Source organism: Eriocheir sinensis, chromosome 57 (assembly GCF_024679095.1).
Source record: "Eriocheir sinensis breed Jianghai 21 chromosome 57, ASM2467909v1, whole genome shotgun sequence".
NCBI lineage: Eukaryota > Metazoa > Arthropoda > Malacostraca > Decapoda > Varunidae > Eriocheir > Eriocheir sinensis.
Window position 1 is genome coordinate 2,604,259 of NC_066565.1, and position 19,849 is coordinate 2,624,107.

General features: G+C 42.6%; 1 protein-coding gene and 1 long non-coding RNA gene across 51 annotated transcripts; both read right to left on the bottom strand.

The window, feature by feature from the left end:
- Positions 1-265: 265 nt before the first annotated feature.
- LOC126984562 (uncharacterized) lies at positions 266-9,817 on the bottom strand. Of its 50 annotated transcripts, none has more exons than XR_007737041.1 (7): positions 9,500-9,813; positions 8,873-8,923; positions 8,771-8,821; positions 5,536-8,613; positions 3,181-5,431; positions 1,592-3,046; positions 266-1,464 (listed from the first exon to the last, which is right to left on the bottom strand). It is a non-coding gene; the product is annotated as an uncharacterized LOC126984562 (long non-coding RNA). The 50 variants fall into 50 exon arrangements; XR_007737043.1 differs by having other exon boundaries at positions 5,536-8,664; XR_007737049.1 differs by having other exon boundaries at positions 9,449-9,813.
- Positions 9,818-10,911: 1,094 nt separating this feature from the next.
- LOC126984567 (cyclin-Y-like) lies at positions 10,912-18,929 on the bottom strand. Its single transcript, XM_050838286.1, has 7 exons — positions 18,772-18,929; positions 17,919-18,087; positions 17,189-17,220; positions 15,227-15,415; positions 14,927-15,060; positions 13,469-13,621; positions 10,912-12,285 (listed from the first exon to the last, which is right to left on the bottom strand). Exons 1-7 carry the CDS (start codon positions 18,841-18,843, stop codon positions 12,000-12,002), a joined length of 1,035 nt encoding a protein of 344 aa, XP_050694243.1. The 5' UTR covers positions 18,844-18,929; the 3' UTR covers positions 10,912-11,999.
- Between the last annotated feature and the right edge of the window lie 920 nt (positions 18,930-19,849).

Here is a 19,849-nt window from a genome sequence, read left to right on the forward strand (position 1 = left end):
GAAAAAACAGTGAAAAAGTTGCATATCGTCAGTCCGTAAATCATGAACCTTGGGAGACTGAAAAAAAAAAACTATTGTCACTATAAAATAAATTGCGTACCTTGTCAATCATGAAGCTGGAGATTGAAAACAAGTGAAAAAATTCCATACTGTCAGTCAACAAATCGTGAACCTCGGGAGACCAGAAAAAAAATATCATTCTATCTAAAAAAAAATTGCACACCGTCAATCATGAAGCTCAAGATTGAAAAAAAGTTATGGCAAGGCACTTTTTTCCTTTATTCTTCAAATGTCCCCGTACAAAAGAGTTACCGGCAAGCCTGACCTCCACCCCAACGCTGAGCTATTACATAACAACGCAAAGAGCCGTCCGCCCTGCGCTTGGCTGAAAGAAAAGCCTCATGTTAAGTAAGCTTTAATAGTCATTTGGCCACCTCGATAAACATACAATTTCCGGATAAAAATTGGGCATTGACTAGCAGGTTACGGGGGAAAAGTTGGAAAGTTTCGTTTAGTCGGCGCAACATCTGTGGTCATATGCCGGAGAGAGACAGGAGGGGGAAGGAATTATAGGGGAGGTTATGGGGGAATTACTGTCCAATATTACATGTTAAAAAGCATAGTACATTTAGTTCATCTTAGAAAAAGGAGGAAGATATGTTATAACAATTACCGGACCTTACTGCCTCAGGAAACAAGGGGAGGGGAGGGGAATAGGGAAATAACAGCCTAGTCTTTAGTGGTGTGGAGGGGGGAATGGACGAGAAGGGAAAGATATAATGATAAACTAACTATAATATAATGAAAAGGTAACCTGTATATATATATGGCAAGTATTATATAACATTTCCACACCCCTAGAAACGCCTGACCACGCCGAACGCACTTTCATCTTCCACACACACACACCCGACACCCGACTCTCTCCAGGCGTGTGTGTGCCATGGGACCCAACCGTAAGTTCTTGGTCCCACTAATGCATGAGATCTTATACACTGTTTTAACACGGGATCACGGGTTGGAACGAGAACAGCTGCCTGGCCTTCCTTGCTTCCTTCCCTGCGGCTGAACTGGGTTGTGTTTGACGGAGGGAAACTGTGTGTGTGTGTGTGTGTGTGCTTTCCCTTCGTTTCAGCGACTGTGGTGTGTCGTAACCTAGCCAAGATGATAGATTATCCACCGCTTGTCACAATCATAGTCACTGTTCCGATACAAACGTCACCATCTTGCTACACTTAACAATCGCTTCAACTTTTCCGATTGCACTTTTTATTGACGGCGAGGCAGATCAAGGGCAGAAAATATATTACGTAAAGAAACCCCACTGTGATTGTTATAGATGTCGGTACCGAGATGATTGTACAGCCTTCGTGGGCCTTATAATCGCGGCTGTACCTCAAACAATCGTCCACTGGCTTGGGGGTTCTTTCCTTGCGACAATCACCAAATATGCATACAATCACTCTTTTTCTCTACAATCACACCCACATTAGTTTGCATTTCCTTATCACCCTATCTGGTCATAACAATCAACAATCACTTCACAATCTTGCTCAGATCTCCTACAATCACCAAAAATCCATACAATCACTTTTTTCTCTACAATCACACCCACATTAGTTTGCATTTCCTTATCACCCTGTCTGGTCATAACAATCAACAATCACTTCACAATCTTGCTCAGATCTCCTACAATCACCAAAAATGCATACAATCACTCTTTTTCTCTACAATCACACCCACTAAGTTTGAGTCTACTAATCATCCTGTCTGGTCACACTGCACAATCGACAATCACTTCACAATCTTGCTCAGATCTCCTACAATCACCAAAAATCCATACAATCACTTTTTTTCTCTACAATCACACCCACTAAGTTTGAGTCTACTAATCATCCTGTCTGGTCACACTGCACAATCAACAATCACTTCACAATCTTGCTCAGATCTCCTACAATCACCAAAAATGCATACAATCACTTTTTCTCTACAATCACACCCACATTAGTTTGCATTTCCTTATCACCCTGTCTGGTCATAACAATCAACAATCACTTCACAATCTTGCTCAGATCTCCTACAATCACCAAAAATCCATACAATCACTTTTTTTCTCTACAATCACACCCACATTAGTTTGCATTTCCTTATCACCCTGTCTGGTCACACTGCACAATCAACAATCACTTCACAATCTTGCTCAGATCTCCTACAATCACCAAAAATGCATACAATCACTCTTTTTTTCTCTACAATCACACCCACTAAGTTTGAGTCTCCTAATCATCCTGTCTGGTCACACTGCACAATCGACAATCACTTCACAATCTTGCTCAGATCTCCTACAATCACTAAAAATCCATACAATCACTCTTTTTTTCTCTACAATCACACCCACTAAGTTTGAGTCTACTAATCATCCTGTCTGGTCACACTGCACAATCGACAATCACTCCACAATCTTGCTCAGAGTTCCTACAATCATTACAATCTTATCAAACCACATATCTACAGGAGTTCACAATCATCTTCACCATTCTACAGCTCTTACACAATCTTCCAACACTGAACACAATCACCGTACACAATCTTGCCCAGAGCTCCTATACCTCTTACACAATCAACACAATCTCACCTACAGGAATTCACAATTGGATTCACCATTCCTAAATTGCTTACACAATCTCCACAATCCTACTACACTTAACACAATCACTAACCTCTACAATCTTACTCAGAAACTCTATATCTCTCACACAATCACCATCTTCTCATACTTAATATATTCACTGCTTTTCACAATCATATTCATCATTTCTACACAATCAACACAATCTCACCACACGACACAATCACTACAGTTCACAATCTTACTCAGAACTCCTATATCTCTCACACAATCACCATCTCATACTTAACATATTCACTGCTTTCCACAATCATATTCACCATTTCTACACAATCAACACAATCTCACCACACTTAACACAATCACTACAGTTCACAATCTTACTAAAAACTCTATCTCTCTCACAATCACCATCTTCTCATACTTAATATATTCACTGCTTTCCACAATCATATTCACCATTTCTACACAATACAATCTCACCACACAACACAATCACAACAATTCACAATCTTACTAAAAAACTCCATCTCTCACAATCAACATCTCACACATTTTCACAATCATACTCACCATTCCTTCACAATCAACACAATCACAACACAATCTCACTCCCAGCTCATACATTTCACACAATCACATTCCTTAACACACATGACACATTCACAGCTATTCACAATCATATTCATTCCTATACAATCTTCGCTGTCGGAACACAATCGCTACCCTTCACAATCTTCCTCAGGGCTCCTTCATTTCTCACACAATCACCATCTCGTCACGCTCGGGCAAACGGTTTTACGATTTTAATTAACCTCAACGTGAAAGTTTCCGATGCAACACCTATCGTAAATTCTGCCGTGGGTGTTACGAGTCAACGCTACGCCCAACCCCCCCCTTTAAGTTCCCGACACGACGCAACACTCTACGTAAGACCCTCCAACACGAAAGTCCGTATTCTTAAACATATCGCCAACTCAATCCACCTACGTATTAAATTCCCTTCTTGTGTAAGTTGCAGGGGATTTTCATGGGCTGTTTCGTGACACTGGTGGTTGTTTTTACGAGATTTCCGCACCACAAACGGAAAAACCACCAACGAAAGCCCGGTTAATCTTTCCTGTGGCCTCGGAAACTAAGGCGTAATGGGAGAATGGTACGTTTGAGAATGTCTAAGTCAGCCATGTCGCAGCGCTGATGACTCGGAAAACCACTCGGAAGGGAAATACTGAGAGTTACTTATACGAAATCGCTTTAAGATGTCAAGGGAGATGAATGAGTGAGTGTGTGTGTGTGTGTGTGTGAGAGAGAGAGAGATAGAGACTGTGTACGTATGTGTGTGTGTGAGAGATTGTGTGTACATGTGTGTGTGTGTGTGTGTGATTATATAACAAAGCACTTTCCTACATGTAATTCTTTTTCTTCTTTTTTTTTTGTACAAAGGTGATGTGTGTGTGTGTGTGTGTGTGCTATATACAAGATGAGACCGTGTGTGTGTGTGTGTGTACGTGTGTGTGCGCGCCCAACTGTACACACCACTACCACCATCACCACCATCACCATCACCTCTATCATCACTAAGGTCGTCCAAGAAGAGGTTCGGATCAAAATGTTATATGGGTTCCAATACCTTATTTGGGGATTTCACTTAACTTCTTCCTCCTCCTCCTCCTCCTCTTCTTCTTCCTCTTCTTCCCCTTCTCCTCCTCATCTTCCTTTTTCTACTTCCTGTTTTCTATAATTTCTCTCTCCCATTTCCTCCTCCTCCTCCTCCTCTTCTTCCTCTTCTTTCCCTTCTCCTCCTCCTCTTCCTTTTTCTACTTCCTGTTTTCTATAATTTCTCTCTCCCATTTCCTCCTCCTCCTCCTCTTCTTCTTCTTCCTCTTCTTCCCCTTCTCCTCCTCCTCTTCCTTTTTCTACATCCTGTCTTCTGTAATTCCTCCTCTTTCCTCTCTTCCTCCTCCTCCTCCTCCTCCTTTTTCTACTTCCTCTCTTCTATAATTCCTCTTTCTCCCTCCTCCTTCTCTTCTTTCTCTCCTCTCTACCATTTCTCTTCCTCTTCTTTCCTCTTCTTCTCTTCCTCCTCCTTCCTTCCTTCTCTTCTTTCCTCTCTTCCTAATTTCCCATCTTTATTTCCTCTCTTCCTTCCGTCCTTCTTCTTCTTCTCTATCCCCTCCTTTTCTTCCCTTCCTCCTCCTCCTCCTCCTCCTCTATCTAATCAACTCTCTCATCCCTTCCTTGCATTTCCATCCATTCACTTTACCACAAGGAAGATATGAGAGTGTGTGTATGTGTGTGTGTGTGTGAGTGTGTGTGTGTGTTATCCCTCACGCCCCATAGCTCAATCACAGTCCGCTCGCCCAAGTAACACAGCCGTAACACAAACCAATCCAGAAAAACTCCCTCGGCACCACTAACTCGCGTAATTTAAGTGATTCTCTCCGATGACCACCAGTAACACTACCCATACCAGATTAAGGGCCGCTTACTTGGGTGATTCTCAGATGCAACCGCGCCTCGTCAAGTATTTTCAAAGTCCAAAAAAGGAGATCAGTTGGGTTAGAATGAGTCGCTTTTTAGGTTCGTGGTACAGAGGAAGGGTCGAACTACCACCAGGGTCATTAAGCTACCCCTGGGAATGCCCGGAACTCCTATGAAAGCCTTGTTATATGTGAGCTTAGGTGTCGAAATGGTTAATGACCCAAGCACATATTTGACCAGGCTTTCGTGGGAGCTGTGGGCATTTCCAGGGGTAGTTTTATGACCCTGGTGGTAGTGTGACCCTCCTTCTGAACCATGAACCTAAGATACACATATCTGACAAGGCTTTCATAGGAGCTGTGGGGATTTCCATGGGTAGTTTTATGACCCTGGTGGTAGTCTGACCCTTCTTCTGAACCATGAACCTAAGAAACACACATTTGACAAGGCTTTCGTATGAGTTGTGGGCATTTCCAGGGGTAGTTTTATGATTCTGGTGATAGTCTGACCCTTCTGTATCATGAACCTAAGAAACACACATTTGACAAGGCTTTCAGAGGAGTTGTGGGCATTTCCAGGGGTAGTTTGACCCTTCTGCTGTACCATGAACCTAAGAAACACACATTTGACAAGGCTTTCGTGGGAGTTGTGGGCATTTTCAGAAACAGTTTTATGACCCTGGTGGTAGTCTGACCCTTCCTCTGTACCATGAGCCTATAGAAACACTCATTACAACCTGACTCCTTCCTTTGTGGGCTTTTGAAATAGTTGACGAGGGAGGCAGAAGCGCTTGAGAATACCAGAGTTAGACATGCAAACATCTCGACCAAACCCAAACACATTCCAGTGACACATAAGGCCATATTTTTAAACATTTCTGCGCCCAGGAACACGTAATTTACTAGTCTTTCGTGGGAGTTTAGGGCATTTCCAGGGGTACTTTTATGACCCTGGTGGTAGTCTGAGCCTTCCTCTGTACCGTGAACCTAAAAGAACACTCATTAGAACCCGACTCCTTCCTTTGTGGGCCTTTGAAATAGTGGATGAGGGAGTCGGAAGAGCTTGAGAGTACCAGACTAAGACATGTAATCATCTCGACCAATCCCAAACACATTCCAGTGACACATAACCCCCAAAGTATGAATCCCAGACCCAGCGATACATCCCACAGTGACACATTAGCCCTGCCTGTGTCCGCCCTCTCTACCTGTTCCGTCTCCGAGGATAATAATAATAAGGAAATGCAGACCCGGCCCCCCAACGATACATTTCAGTGACATGTCAGTCGGGGAAAACTGAAGATTGGAAAGTGGGCGATAATTCTTCTTTTGGGGAAACTGGGAAACTAGATATGTGTGTGTGTGTGTGTGTGTGTGTGATTATAACATACGTACACATGAGACAGGATAAAATAAGTGCCTGAAAATTTAACGCACACCAGAAAAATTCATAACAGAAACAACTCACACACACACACACACACACAGAAAAAGGAGGAAATCTAATGCCATTTATGTACCTAGTTAAGAATTTATGACCCTTAAAAATGAGTGAATAGGGCACCAGCTAACCCTCGCCCAGACCCAGACCGAGAGAGACAGGCCACCGAAGAATTACCATAACCCAAGAAACAGGACTTTGCAGAGAGTTACAGGACATCGCAAAGAAAGTTAAGAAATGATGACCCTTAAAAATGAGTGTAATTGAGACCCTAGCTAGCCTTGCCCAGACCCAGACTAAGAGAAACAGACCACTGAAGAATTACCGTCACCCAAGAAACAGACAAAACAGAACATCGCAAAGAAAGTTAACAAATGATGACCCTTAAAAATGAGTGAAATCGAGACCCCAGCTAACCCTTGCCCAGACCCAGACTAAGAGAAACAGACCACTGAAGAATCACCATAACCCAAGAAACAGACAAAACAGAACATCGCAAAGAAAGTTAACAAATGATGACCCTTAAAAATGAGTGTAATTGAGACCCCAGCTAGCCTTCCCCAGACCCAGACTAAGAGAAACAGACCACTGAAGAATTACCGTCACCCAAGAAACAGACAAAACAGAACATCGCAAAGAAAGTTAACAAATGATGACCCTTAAAAATGAGTGTAATTGAGACCCTAGCTAGCCCTTGCCCAGACCCAGACTAAGAGAAACAGACCACTGAAGAATCACCATACCTCAAGAAACAGAGAAAACAGGACATCATCAAGAGAGTTCCACGTACAAGCTGGATGGAGGAGAGAGTTACTTAATATTGAGAGTGTTCGGCATGTCTACAAGTCACTACACGCCGCTGGACACACCGACGCCTCCAGGATGGAATGTCATTAATCCACGGAACAACACGGATCGAGACGGAGGGAAAAATTGAGGGTGGGAGGAGTGAAGATAGAAATACAGGCGGAATACGAGAGAAGTTGAACATATTATCAAACGCACTACAGGTCAGAAGAAGAGGACGAACGGTGGAAGGTGGAAGGTGGGCATAACAGCGGCCAGTCCACCTCCACTTTCCGTTGAATAGGAGATGAGGAATGGAAACTAGAAGGGTGGAAAAATGAAAAAAAAGCAAGGCAAAGCAGATGTCAGGTGGAAAACTCAAAACACACTGAAATTTGAGTGATGAAGAACGGAACGGGGGAAATGGGAAGACGGATCACACACACACACACACACACACACACACACACACACACACACACACACACACCAAAAAAAGGCAAGTTGTATACAAAACAAAACCAGAAAAACGTGGAAAATATACAACTGGTCATAAACGAAAAAAATGGCAAATCGAACGGCAAAACAAGTATGTGCGGCAAGCAGGCTCTCGACACACACACACACACACACACACGCTCCATCTATGACCTATGACCTTCCTTGACCCAGATATCTTTTCACCTCAAGACAAACTGGATGAAACACAAGCTATCAAACTTTGCCTAAACCACTCGCACACACACGCTCCATCTATGACCTATGACCTTCCTTGACCCAGATATCTTTTCACCTCAAGACAAACTGGATGAAACACAAGCTATTATTAAACTTTGCCTAAACCACTTACACACACACACACACACACACACACACACACACGCTCCATCTATCTCGTTCTCTCTCTTTCTCTCTAATCCCGGGTTGCCATCACATCGACTCGCTCACTCACTCACTCACTCACTCACTCACTCACTCACTCACACAATTAAGTCCAGGCAGCGTAACAAGCCTTGCAAGCAGAACACACAGCAACACAAGAGGCAACACAACGAACAAAGCGTCGGCGATGCTTAAAACACGACCGCCGCTAAATATGACCCTCGCACGGACGCTGCGTGACGGGGAAAAAAAAATGGTGGTGGTGGTTACGAGACGCGATCGAAGGTCACGTCTGATGCGTCTTTGTGTCTACGAGCGTAACGGCAAGAAAGACAAACCGACCTTGCTTACGTAAAATGTGGTTTTGACGATGTTAGGACAAAACGAACTCTGACCTTGCTTACCTAAAATGTGGTTTCGGCGATGTTAGGACAAGACAAACTGACCTTGCTTATGTAAAATGTGGTTTTGACGATGTTACGACAAAACGAACTCTGACCTTGCTTACGTAAAATGTGGTTTTGAAGATGTTAGGACAAAACAAACTCTGACCTTGCTTACGTAATATGTGGTTTCAGTGATGTTAGGACAAGACAAACTGACCTTGCTTATGTAAAATGTGGTTTTGAAGATGTTAGGACAAGACAAACTGACCTTGCTTATGTAAAATGTGGTTTCAGTGATGTTAGGACAAGACAAACTGACCTTGCTTATGTAAAATGTGGTTTCAGTGATGTTAACCAGCCTTGCTTACGTAATATGTGGTTTCAGTGATGTTAACCAGCCTTGCTTACGTAATATGTGGTTTCAGTGATGTTAACCAGCCTTGCTTACGTAATATGTGGTTTCAGTGATGTTAACCAGCCTTGCTTACGTAATATGTGGTTTCAGTGATGTTAACCAGCCTTGCTTACGTAATATGTGGTTTCAGTGATGTTAACCAGCCTTCACGTAATATGTGGTTTCAGTGATGTTAACCAGCCTTGCTTACGTAATATGTGGTTTCAGTGATGTTAACCAGCCTTGCTTACGTAATATGTGGTTTCAGTGATGTTAACCAGCCTTGCTTACGTAATATGTGGTTTCAGTGATGTTAACCAGCCTTGCTTACGTAATATGTGGTTTCAGTGATGTTAACCAGCCTTGCTTACGTAATATGTGGTTTCAGTGATGTTAACCAGCCTTGCTTACGTAATATGTGGTTTCGGAGATGTTAGGGCAAGAATTAACCTTGCTTACGTAAAATGTGGTTTCATCAATGTTAGGACAAGATGAACTGACCTTGCTTATGTAAAATGTGGTTTTGATGATGTTAGGACAAGACGAACTTTGACCTTGCTTACGTAATATGTGGTTTCGATGATGTTAGTTCATTACGAAGAGGAAAGAGTCGTTCGTTAGTCCTCGGTTCTTAGCTTGGGGTCACACGAAGGTTCGAAATGCCTGACGTCACCCTCGGTCTCGCCTCGTAACACACCAAGCCATATACGAAACAGGAAGTCATATACGAAAGTCATATACGAAAGTCATATACAAAAGTCATATACAAAAGTCATATACGAAAAGTCATATACGAAAAATCATATACAAAAAATCATATACGAAAAATCATATACGAAAAGTCATATACGAAAAGTCATATACGAAAAATCATATACGAAAAATCATATACGAAAAATCATATACGAAAAATCATATACGAAAAATCATATACGAAACGTCATATACGAAAAGTCATATACGAAAAATCATATACGAAAAATCATATACGAAAAATCATAGACGAAAATCATATACGAAAAATCATATACGAAAAATCATATACGAAAAGTCATATACGAAAAATCATATACGAAAAATCATATACGAAAAATCATATACGAAAAGTCATGTACGAAAAATCATATACGAAAAGTCATATACGAAAAATCATATACGAAAAGTCATATACGAAAAGTCATAAAATCATATACGAAATGTCATATACGAAAAATCATATACGAAAAGTCATATACGAAAAGTCATATACGAAAAATCATTTACGAAAAATCATATACGAAAAGTCATATACGAAAAGTCATATACGAAAAATCATATACGAAAAATCATATACGAAAAGTCATATACGAAAAATCATATACGAAAAGTCATATACGAAAAGTCATATACGAAAAGTCATATACGAAAAATCATATACGAAAAATCATATACGAAAAATCATATACGAAAAATCATATACGAAAAGTCATATACGAAAAGTCATATACGAAAAATCATATACGAAAAATCATATACGAAAAGTCATATACGAAAAATCATATACGAAAAATCATATACGAAAAGTCATATACGAAAAATCATATACGAAAAGTCATATACGAAAAGTCATATACGAAAAATCATATACGAAATGTCATATACGAAAAATCATATACGAAAAATCATATACGAAAAGTCATATACGAAAAGTCATATACGAAAAGTCATATACGAAAAATCATATACGAAAAATCATATACGAAAAGTCATATACGAAAAGTCATATACGAAAAGTCATATACGAAAAATCATATACGAAAAATCATATACGAAAAATCATATACGAAAAATCATATACGAAAAATCATATACGAAAAATCATATACGAAAAATCATATACGAAAGTCATATACGAAAGTCATATACAAAAAGTCATATACGAAAGTCACATACGAAACGCACCGAGTCATATACGAAACAGCACGGAACGGCACTTGTAAACGTTCTCGTAAGTGCATGGGAGCGCATGTAAGGGTGATATATACTGAGATTACTTAATGAACTAGACCGAAGGAGAGGAGGATGGGGGAATGAGCCAGAGCATTGTCCATTACCTCCCGCGTGTGTGTGTGTGTGTGTGTGTGTGTGTGTGTGTGTGTGTTAGGTCTGCCATACATGTGGAACCTAGTAAAAAAAATTGTGGTGGTGGTGGATGGAGGTGAGGGTGATGGTGGTGGTGGTGGTGGTGGTGGTTGTGTCTTGCTCCACGTCACCACTGTTATTGCTAATGTGTGAGGCGGCCCCACCTAGGGGAGGGGGAGGGGGGGAGGGTAGCAGACACACCTTTCTCTCCTCCAAATCTTCATGGAATCAAAATTTGGCTACACTCTCACACAGACACACACACACACACACGTTGGCCAGTTCTGTGTGTTGGCCGGGGTGGCCGAGGGCATGGCCAAGGGAAGGGTGTGTAGGGTGTGGCCAGGCTGCCCCCCCCCACCCCCTGCCTCCCTATAATGATGTGTGGATTGGTGGTGGCCAGGGAGTGTGTGTGTGTGTGTGTGTGTGTGTGTGTGTGTGTGTGTGTGTGTGTGTGTGTGTGTGTGTGTGTGTGTGTCACCACCACCGCCATCGCTGGGAGGGGTGGGGGCAGGACCACTGACTGGCCGCTTGGCCCACAACACTGGGCCGCAGCGGCGGCGGCGGCGGCCATCACAGCACTGTTTCCTGGCGGCCGCCGTCCACCACACACTCATGTCTTGTCCACACGCACATATTTAATAAGTATAAAAACAAGTCCTGGGACACCGGGCCTTTAGCATCCTGGCCGCCGGCTGGCCCCGGGCCAGGCCGGCGGCGGCACATCACTGGCCACACGAGTGTTCCCTGCCCGGCCCCGGCGCGGCACTGCCCTGGCGGGCATCTGAGGTAAGCGCTGTCTCTGGCACTCAGCGCAGGCAGTCTTTTGGCACCGGCACCACCACCGCCACGGCCCGCCCGGCACCCGGCTCGGCGGCCATCACGAGAGGATGGCCACGGAGCGGCGCGAGGCGGCGTGGATGTTGTCCAGGCTGCTCCACTTCTTGTGGCCGTTGCGGCCCAGCTGGGCGGTGTACTTGTCCTCATACTGGCGGGACATGGCCTCCAGCTTCTGGGCGCGCTCCTTGCTCAGCGTCTCCGCGGGGAAGGTGAGGTCGTTGGCCTCGGCCAGCGTGCGCAGGCTGAAGTAGTACTTGGCATACACCGACGACGGCACGTTGATGTTGAACTGGATCATCACCAGGTACTGACGCTCCAGCTCATTCCTGCGGCACACAGCGGCTCACTCACACACCGCACCACACACACACACACACACACACACACGCATTGATCCCCATTCCCCATGAGGCAGACTAAAATCAGTGACTTCCTCCACACACTGCCAGCCCCCATGACCAGAGCAACACCCATGAATACAAGATAAAAGGATTACCAAAAGAAAGAGGGAGGAAAATGGAAAAAATACGAAAATGAAAGACTTGGACTGAGGAAACTATTGACTGATATAAAAATGAACACCTAAACACACACACACTTACACACACTTACACCCATCCAGAAACCCACTTACACTCCCCCCCCCACACACACTTACATCCACTTACACCCATCCAGAAAACCACTTACACCCCCCCCCACACACACACACACTTACAAACACACTTACACCCATCCAGAAACCCACTTACACCCCCCCCACACACACACACTTACAAACACACTTACACCCATCCAGAAACCCACTTACACCCCCCCCACACACACACACTTACAAACACACTTACACCCATCCAGAAACTCACTTACACCCCCCCCCACACACACACACTTACAAACACACTTACACCCATCCAGAAACTCACTTACAACCCCCCACACACAAACACAATTAAAAACAAAATTACACCCATACATAAACTCACTTACACCCCCCCCCACACACACACACACACAATTACAAACACACTTACACCCATCCAGAAACTCACTTACACCCCCCCCCACACACACACACACAAACACACTTACACCAATCCAGAAACTCACTTACACCCCCCACACACACACACTTACACACACACATACACACACTTACACCCATCCAGAAACTCACTTACACCCCCCCCACACACACACACACACACACACACACACACACTTACACCCATCCAGAAACTCACTTACACCCCCCCACACACACACACACACACACACACACACACTTACACCCATACAGAAACCCACTTACACCCCCCCCCACACACACACACAATTAAACACACTTACACCCCCCCCCACATACACACACACTTACAAACACACTTACACACACTTACACCCATCCAGAAACTCACTTACACCCCCCCCACACACACACACACTTACAAACACACTTACACACGCTTCTGATACCCCCCTACCTCCCTCCCTTCCCCCCAGACTCACATGTCATCGACGGAGGTGTCTTTAAGGATCTGGCAGTAATCAACATTCCACACCGCCTGGTCATCCCACACCTTGCTGGCCAGGATGATCGCGCCAAGAACGATGCGCTTCCAGGTCCCGGGCGTCATGTCGATGTCTGCGTACGTCAACAGCCTAGTGGGGAGTGAGTGGTTTGGGGTTAGGGGCGGGGGATGGCAGGGTGTGTGAGTGTGTGTGTGTGTGTGTGTGTGTGTGAGTTGGTAGATAAAAATGTGGGAGTTATGTGTTTAGGAATGGAAATGAAAAGGTAGGGAAGGAAGGAAGGATGGATAGAGAGAGGAAGGAAGGAAGGAAGGAAGGAAGGAAGGAAGGAAGGAGCAAAAACAGATAGGTAGGGAGGGAAGAAAGGATGAATGCAAGGAAGGAAGGAAGGAAGGAAGGAAGGAGCAAAAACAGATAGGTAGGAAGGGAAGGAAGAAAGGATGAATGCAAGGAAGGAAGGAAGGAAGGAAGGAAGGAAGGAAGGAGCAAAAACAGATAGGTAGGAAGGGAAGGAAGAAAGGATGAATGCAAGGAAGGAAGGAAGGAAGGAAGGAAGGAGCAAAAACAGATAGGTAGGAAGGGAAGGAAGAAAGGATGAATGCAAGGAAGGAAGGAAGGAAGGAAAGAAGGAAGATATAGATAGATAGACAGAAATGAAAGTAGCTTGGCAGATATATATAGACATTTCTTGACCCCTCCAAAAATACATACCCACAATACAACCATAAATATAAGCACAAAATGGTCTCTCAACATTAATACAGCAATACTTATCAAAATACCACACCCACTAACATAATCACAGGCCAATATAATCCCAATATAACGTACTAGTAATTAATAGAATGTGTTTAATGTGTTTGTATGTAAAGATAATATAGTCCCTTACCAATAGTACTTAGTTAAAAAAAATATGTGTAAAGAGTTGAATGAAAATATCGACACACACACACACACACACACACACACACACACACACACACTTCCTTCCCCCCTTCTCTTCCTTTCTTTTCTAATTTCCCTTTTCTTCCTTTCCTTTTCCCTTTCCTTCCAACCCATCTACATTTTCCAATCTACCCTAGCTACCCAACACACACACACACACACACACACACACACACTTCCTCCCTCCCTTCTCTTCCTTTCTTTTCTAATTTCCCTTTTCCCTTACCTTCCTTCCTTCTTTCCTTCCTACCCATCTACATTTTCCAATCTACCCTAGCTACCCATCTCACACACACACACACACACACACACACACACTTCCTTCCTCCCTCCTCTTCCTTTCTTTTCTAATTTCCCTTTTCTTTCTTTCCTTTCCCCATACCTTCCTTCCTTCCTACCCACCTACCTACCATATCACATTTACCCTACATTTTCCATTCTATCCTAGCTACCCAACACACACACACACACACACACGCACGCACATCTCACCTCTCCAGGTAGACAAGGGTGATGATGGCGCACTCTGCCGTGAGCTGCGCCGCGTTGAACAGCGTGCGCACGAACTTATAGATGTGCCGGTGCTCAGGGTTGTGACGATCATAGTCCATCGGCACGGCTTCCTTCTGTGGGGGCGAGGACGGCGAGGGGTGTAAGTATGGGGTATGGGGTTGGGAGGGGGTAGCAGTGGGATGGAAAAAAAAAATTATGGAAAAGAAATACCACACACACACACACATATACATGCACAAACAGCCCCCCCCACACCCCCCCACACCCCCGAGGCCTCACCGTGAGTGGGTGTAGCTTCTCGTCGAAGATGTCGAGGAGCCGGTTGTCGGTGCGGTTCCGTATGTGGTAGTAGATGGCCAGGGCGACGCACTTGATGGTGTTCTTGAGGTTCGGCTGCGAGACCGTCGAGTCGTCCAGGTAGATGGTGGAGCAGGACGAGGACTTCTTGAGGGTGCGGCCGTCATCCAGCTATGGGGTGCGGAGAGAGGCGCAGTGAATGGGGAGTTTACAGGGGAATCAAGGAAGTACGCTAAATAAGAGAAATAAACGTGACTGGTAAATAAACAGAGAGAGAATGATGACGGAAACTTGCAAAAAAGGAGACGAAAAGAGATGATCGGATCGGAGTTTACGAGGGGGAGGGGGGGGGGGGTCCAAGGAAGTACGCTAAATAAGAAAAATAAATGTGACTGGAAAATAAACAAAGAGAGAATGATGACGGAAACTTGCACAAAAGGAGACGAAAAGAGATGATCGGATCGGAGTTTACGGGGGGGGGGGCAAGGAAGTACGCTAAATAAGAAAAAATAAATGTGACTGATAAATAAATGAAGAGAGAAAGATGACGGATATGTGGAGAAAATGAGGCGAAAAAAAAAAAAGAGATGATCGGAAATAAAAGAAAACAAGAGAAAACTGTATGAAGGGGAAACTTATGAAAAGGGAAGAAGAAAACGTGATCAGGAAATTTAAGCAAAACTAAATAAGAAAAAAAAATGTGACTGATAAATAAACAAAGAGAGAATGATGACGGAAACTTGCACAAAATGAGACGAAAAGAGATGATCGGAAAATAAAAGAAAACAAGAGAAAACTGTATGAAGGGGAAACTCATGAAAAAGGAAGAAGAAAATGAGATCAGGAAATTTAAGCAAAACTAAAATAAAATAAAAAGATATGGACTAAACACAAAATAAGAAAAAAAAATACACGGTTGGGGAAACTTAAGTAAAACAAGAAAAAGAATAGATGATTGGGAAACTGATGGAAAACAAGGAAATATAGATGACTGGGAATGTGCCAAAGAACGAGAAAAAATTAGATTATTGGGAAATTTGTGAACGCAAGAAAAAAAAGATAGCTGAAAAATGAAAAAAATACGATTGTGAAATTTACGAATGCGAGAAAAAAATAATAACTTGAGAAATGAAGAAAATACATGATTGAGAAATTTATGAACACAAAAAATGCAAAAAAAAAAAAAGATAACTGAGAAATGAAAAAAAAATACATGACTGTGAAATTTATGAATGCAAGAGAAAAAAAATAACTTGAAAAATGAAGAAAATACATGATTGTGAAATTTATGAACACAAAAAATGCAAAAAAAAAAAAAAGATAACAGAAATGAAAAAAAAATACATGATTGAGAAATTTATGAATGCAAGAGAAAAAAAATAACTTGAGAAATGAAGAAAATACATGATTGAGAAATTTATGAATGCAATGGAAAAAAAATAACTTGAGAAATGAAGAAAATACATGATTGAGAAATTTATGAATGCAAGGGGAAAAAAAAATAACAAGAAATGAAGAAAATACATGATTGAGAAATTTATGAATGCAAGAGAAAAAAAAATAACTTGAGAAATGAAGAAAATACATGATTGTGAAATTTATGAACACAAAAAATGCAAAAAAAAAAGATAACTGAGAAATGAAAAAAAAATACATGATTGAAATTTATGAATGCAAGAGAAAAAAAATAACTTGAAAAATGAAGAAAATACATGATTGAGAAATTTATGAACACAAAAAATGCAAAAAAAAATGCAAAAAAAATAAAATACATTGGAAAATTTATGAACACAATGCAAAAAATAAACAAATAAATAAATAAATAAACAAAACATGTAAAACTAGGGTATGGTGAGTTATGGCAAGGTAAGGTGTCGGCAAAGTTAAGGGCACACTCTCGTAACCTCACTTTGCATAGAGAGAAGAAAAACATATCATACTCACATGACTTCTACTCCTTCTTCTGACAAGCCCGTCTGTGGAGGTGAAAAGACATGAGTGAGATGCTGAGTGGCTAGAGAAATATAACATAACCTTTCATAAACAAACATAGTGATTTTTTTCTACTTGTTGGGAAATCGTGCAAAACAGCCTCATTTTCTTCCATATTCTAGAGTGACAAATTCAACTACCAAAAAAGACATGAGATAAGTGAGATGCTGAGTGGCTACAGAAATATAACATCACCTTTCATAAACAAACATAGTAATTTTTTTCTACTTGTTGGGAAATCGTGCAAAACAGCCTCATTTTCTTTCATATTCTAGAGTGACAAATTCAACTACCAAAAAAGACATGAGATAAGTGAGATGCTGAGTGGCTACAGAAATATAACATCACCTTTCATAAACACAGTGATTTTTTTCTACTTGTTGGGAAATCGAACGTAACAGCCTCATTTTCTTTCATATTCTAGAGTGACAAATTCAACTACCAAAAAAGACATGAGATAAGTGAGATGCTGAGTGGCTACAGAAATATAAACACCTTTCATAAACAAACATAGTAATTTTTTTCTGCTTGTTGGGATATCGTACAAAACCATCTAATTGTCTTTCGCACCCCAGAGTGACAAATTCAGCGATACCAAAATATGCTACACACACACACACACACACACACACACACACACACATCCCATCTCTCCCCTCCTCCCCCCCTCCCTCATACTCACTCTCTATGACGTGTTTGGACTTGATGAGGAAGAGCGGCCCGGCGGAAGGGTGCAGGCTGGGGTCTTGGTCCAGGTCGTCCGGCTCCCTTTCACTGATGTGCTGCAGGTTACAGGTGTGGTCCTCCGAGGCGTCCTCCGGCTGTGTCTCTACCCCGGCCCCTCCTCCTCCCTGGGGTGACGGAATGGTGTTAGGATGAGGTGTGGGGTGAAGGTGGGGGGTGCAACGGGGGGTATTATTACTGGTATTTTTGTATCATTATTGCTAGTTATTGCTATTATTATTTTCATTATTATTATTGTCATTGAGTTTTTATTATTGATGTCGTGTATGTATAAAAAATTGTGTATTAATGTATGAAAACGTCCTTGATTCTATAGTAGGACAAAATAATATTGGATGACTCATGATATAATATACTGCAGAGTCTGAAAATGTGTGTGTGTGTGTGTGTGTGTGTGTGTGTGTGTGTGTGTGTGTGTGTGTGTGTGTGTGTGTGTGTGTGTGTGTAATAATAATAATAATAGTAATAATAATAATAATAATAATAATAATAATAATAAACGGTGGACAATTTAATGAAATGAATAAAACAAATTAACAAAATAATATGATTGATAATAAAATAAAATGTGTGTGTGTGTGTGTGTGTGTGTGTATGTGTGTAATAATAATAATAATAATAATAATAATAATAATAATAATAATAATAATAATAATAATAATAAACGGTGGACGATTTAATGAAATGAATAAAACAAATGAACAAAATAATATGATTGATAATAAAATAAAATGTGTGTGTGTGTGTGTGTGTGTGTGTGTGTGTGTGTGTGTGTGTGTGTGTGTGTTCACCTTCTGGCTGGAGGCGGAGCGGCCGGAGCCTCGGCCTCCCGGGTACACACAGCAGCTGTGTTTGCTGCCCATCCTCTCGGCGCTGCAATCACTGCCTCAACGCTCTGGTGGGAGGAGGAGGAGGAGGTGAGGGAGGAAGGGAGGGAGGGGAAACACACACCAGGGAGGCAGGGGAAGAAAAAACAAAGACAGGGAGGGAGAGGAAACACACACCAGGGAGACAGGGGAAGAAAAAACAAAGACAGGGAGGGAGAGGAAACACACACCAGGGAGACAGAGGAAGAAAAAACAAAGACAGGGAGGGAAACACACACCAGGGAGACAGAGGAAGAAAAAACAAAGACAGGGAGGGAGAGGAAACACACACCAGGGAGGCAGTGGAAGAAAACAAAGACAGGGAGGGAGGAAACACACACCAGGGAGGCAGGGAAGAAAAAACAAAGACAGGGAGGAGGGAAACACACCAGGGAGACAGAGGAAGAAAAACAAAGACAGGGAGGGAGGGAAACACACACCAGGGAGACAGGGGAAGAAAAACATAGACAGTGAGGGAGGGGAAACACACACCAGGGAGGCAGGGGAAGAAAAAACAAAGACAGGGAGGGAGAGGAAACACACACCAGGGAGGCAGGGGAAGAAAAAACAAAGACAGGGAGGGAGGGGAAACACACACCAGGGAGGCAGGGGAAGAAAAAACAAAGACAGGGAGGGAGAGGAAACACACACCAGGGAGACAGAGGAAGAAAAAACAAAGACAGGGAGGGAGAGGAAACACACACCAGGGAGACAGAGGAAGAAAAAACAAAGACAGGGAGGGAGAGGAAACACACACCAGGGAGACAGAGGAAGAAAAAACAAAGACAGGGAGGGAGAGGAAACACACACCAGGGAGGCAGGGGAAGAAAAAACAAAGACAGGGAGGGAGAGGAAACACACACCAGGGAGACAGGGGAAGAAAAAACAAAGACAGGGAGGGAGAGGAAACACACACCAGGGAGACAGGGGAAGAAAAAACAAAGACAGGGAGGGAGAGGAAACACACACCAGGGAGACAGGGGAAGAAAAAACAAAGACAGGG

Excerpts from the sequence above, each read along its gene's own strand:
- LOC126984567 (XM_050838286.1), bottom strand. The coding sequence starts at position 18,843 with ATGGGCAGCAAACACAGCTGCTGTGTGTACCCGGGAGGCCGAGGCTCC. Across the intron at positions 18,088-18,771 it reads GCTCCGCCTCCAGCCAGAAG|GGAGGAGGAGGGGCCGGGGT; the intron begins GTGAACACACAC and ends CCGTCACCCCAG. Across the intron at positions 17,221-17,918 it reads GTCCAAACACGTCATAGAGA|ACGGGCTTGTCAGAAGAAGG; the intron begins GTGAGTATGAGG and ends TCACCTCCACAG.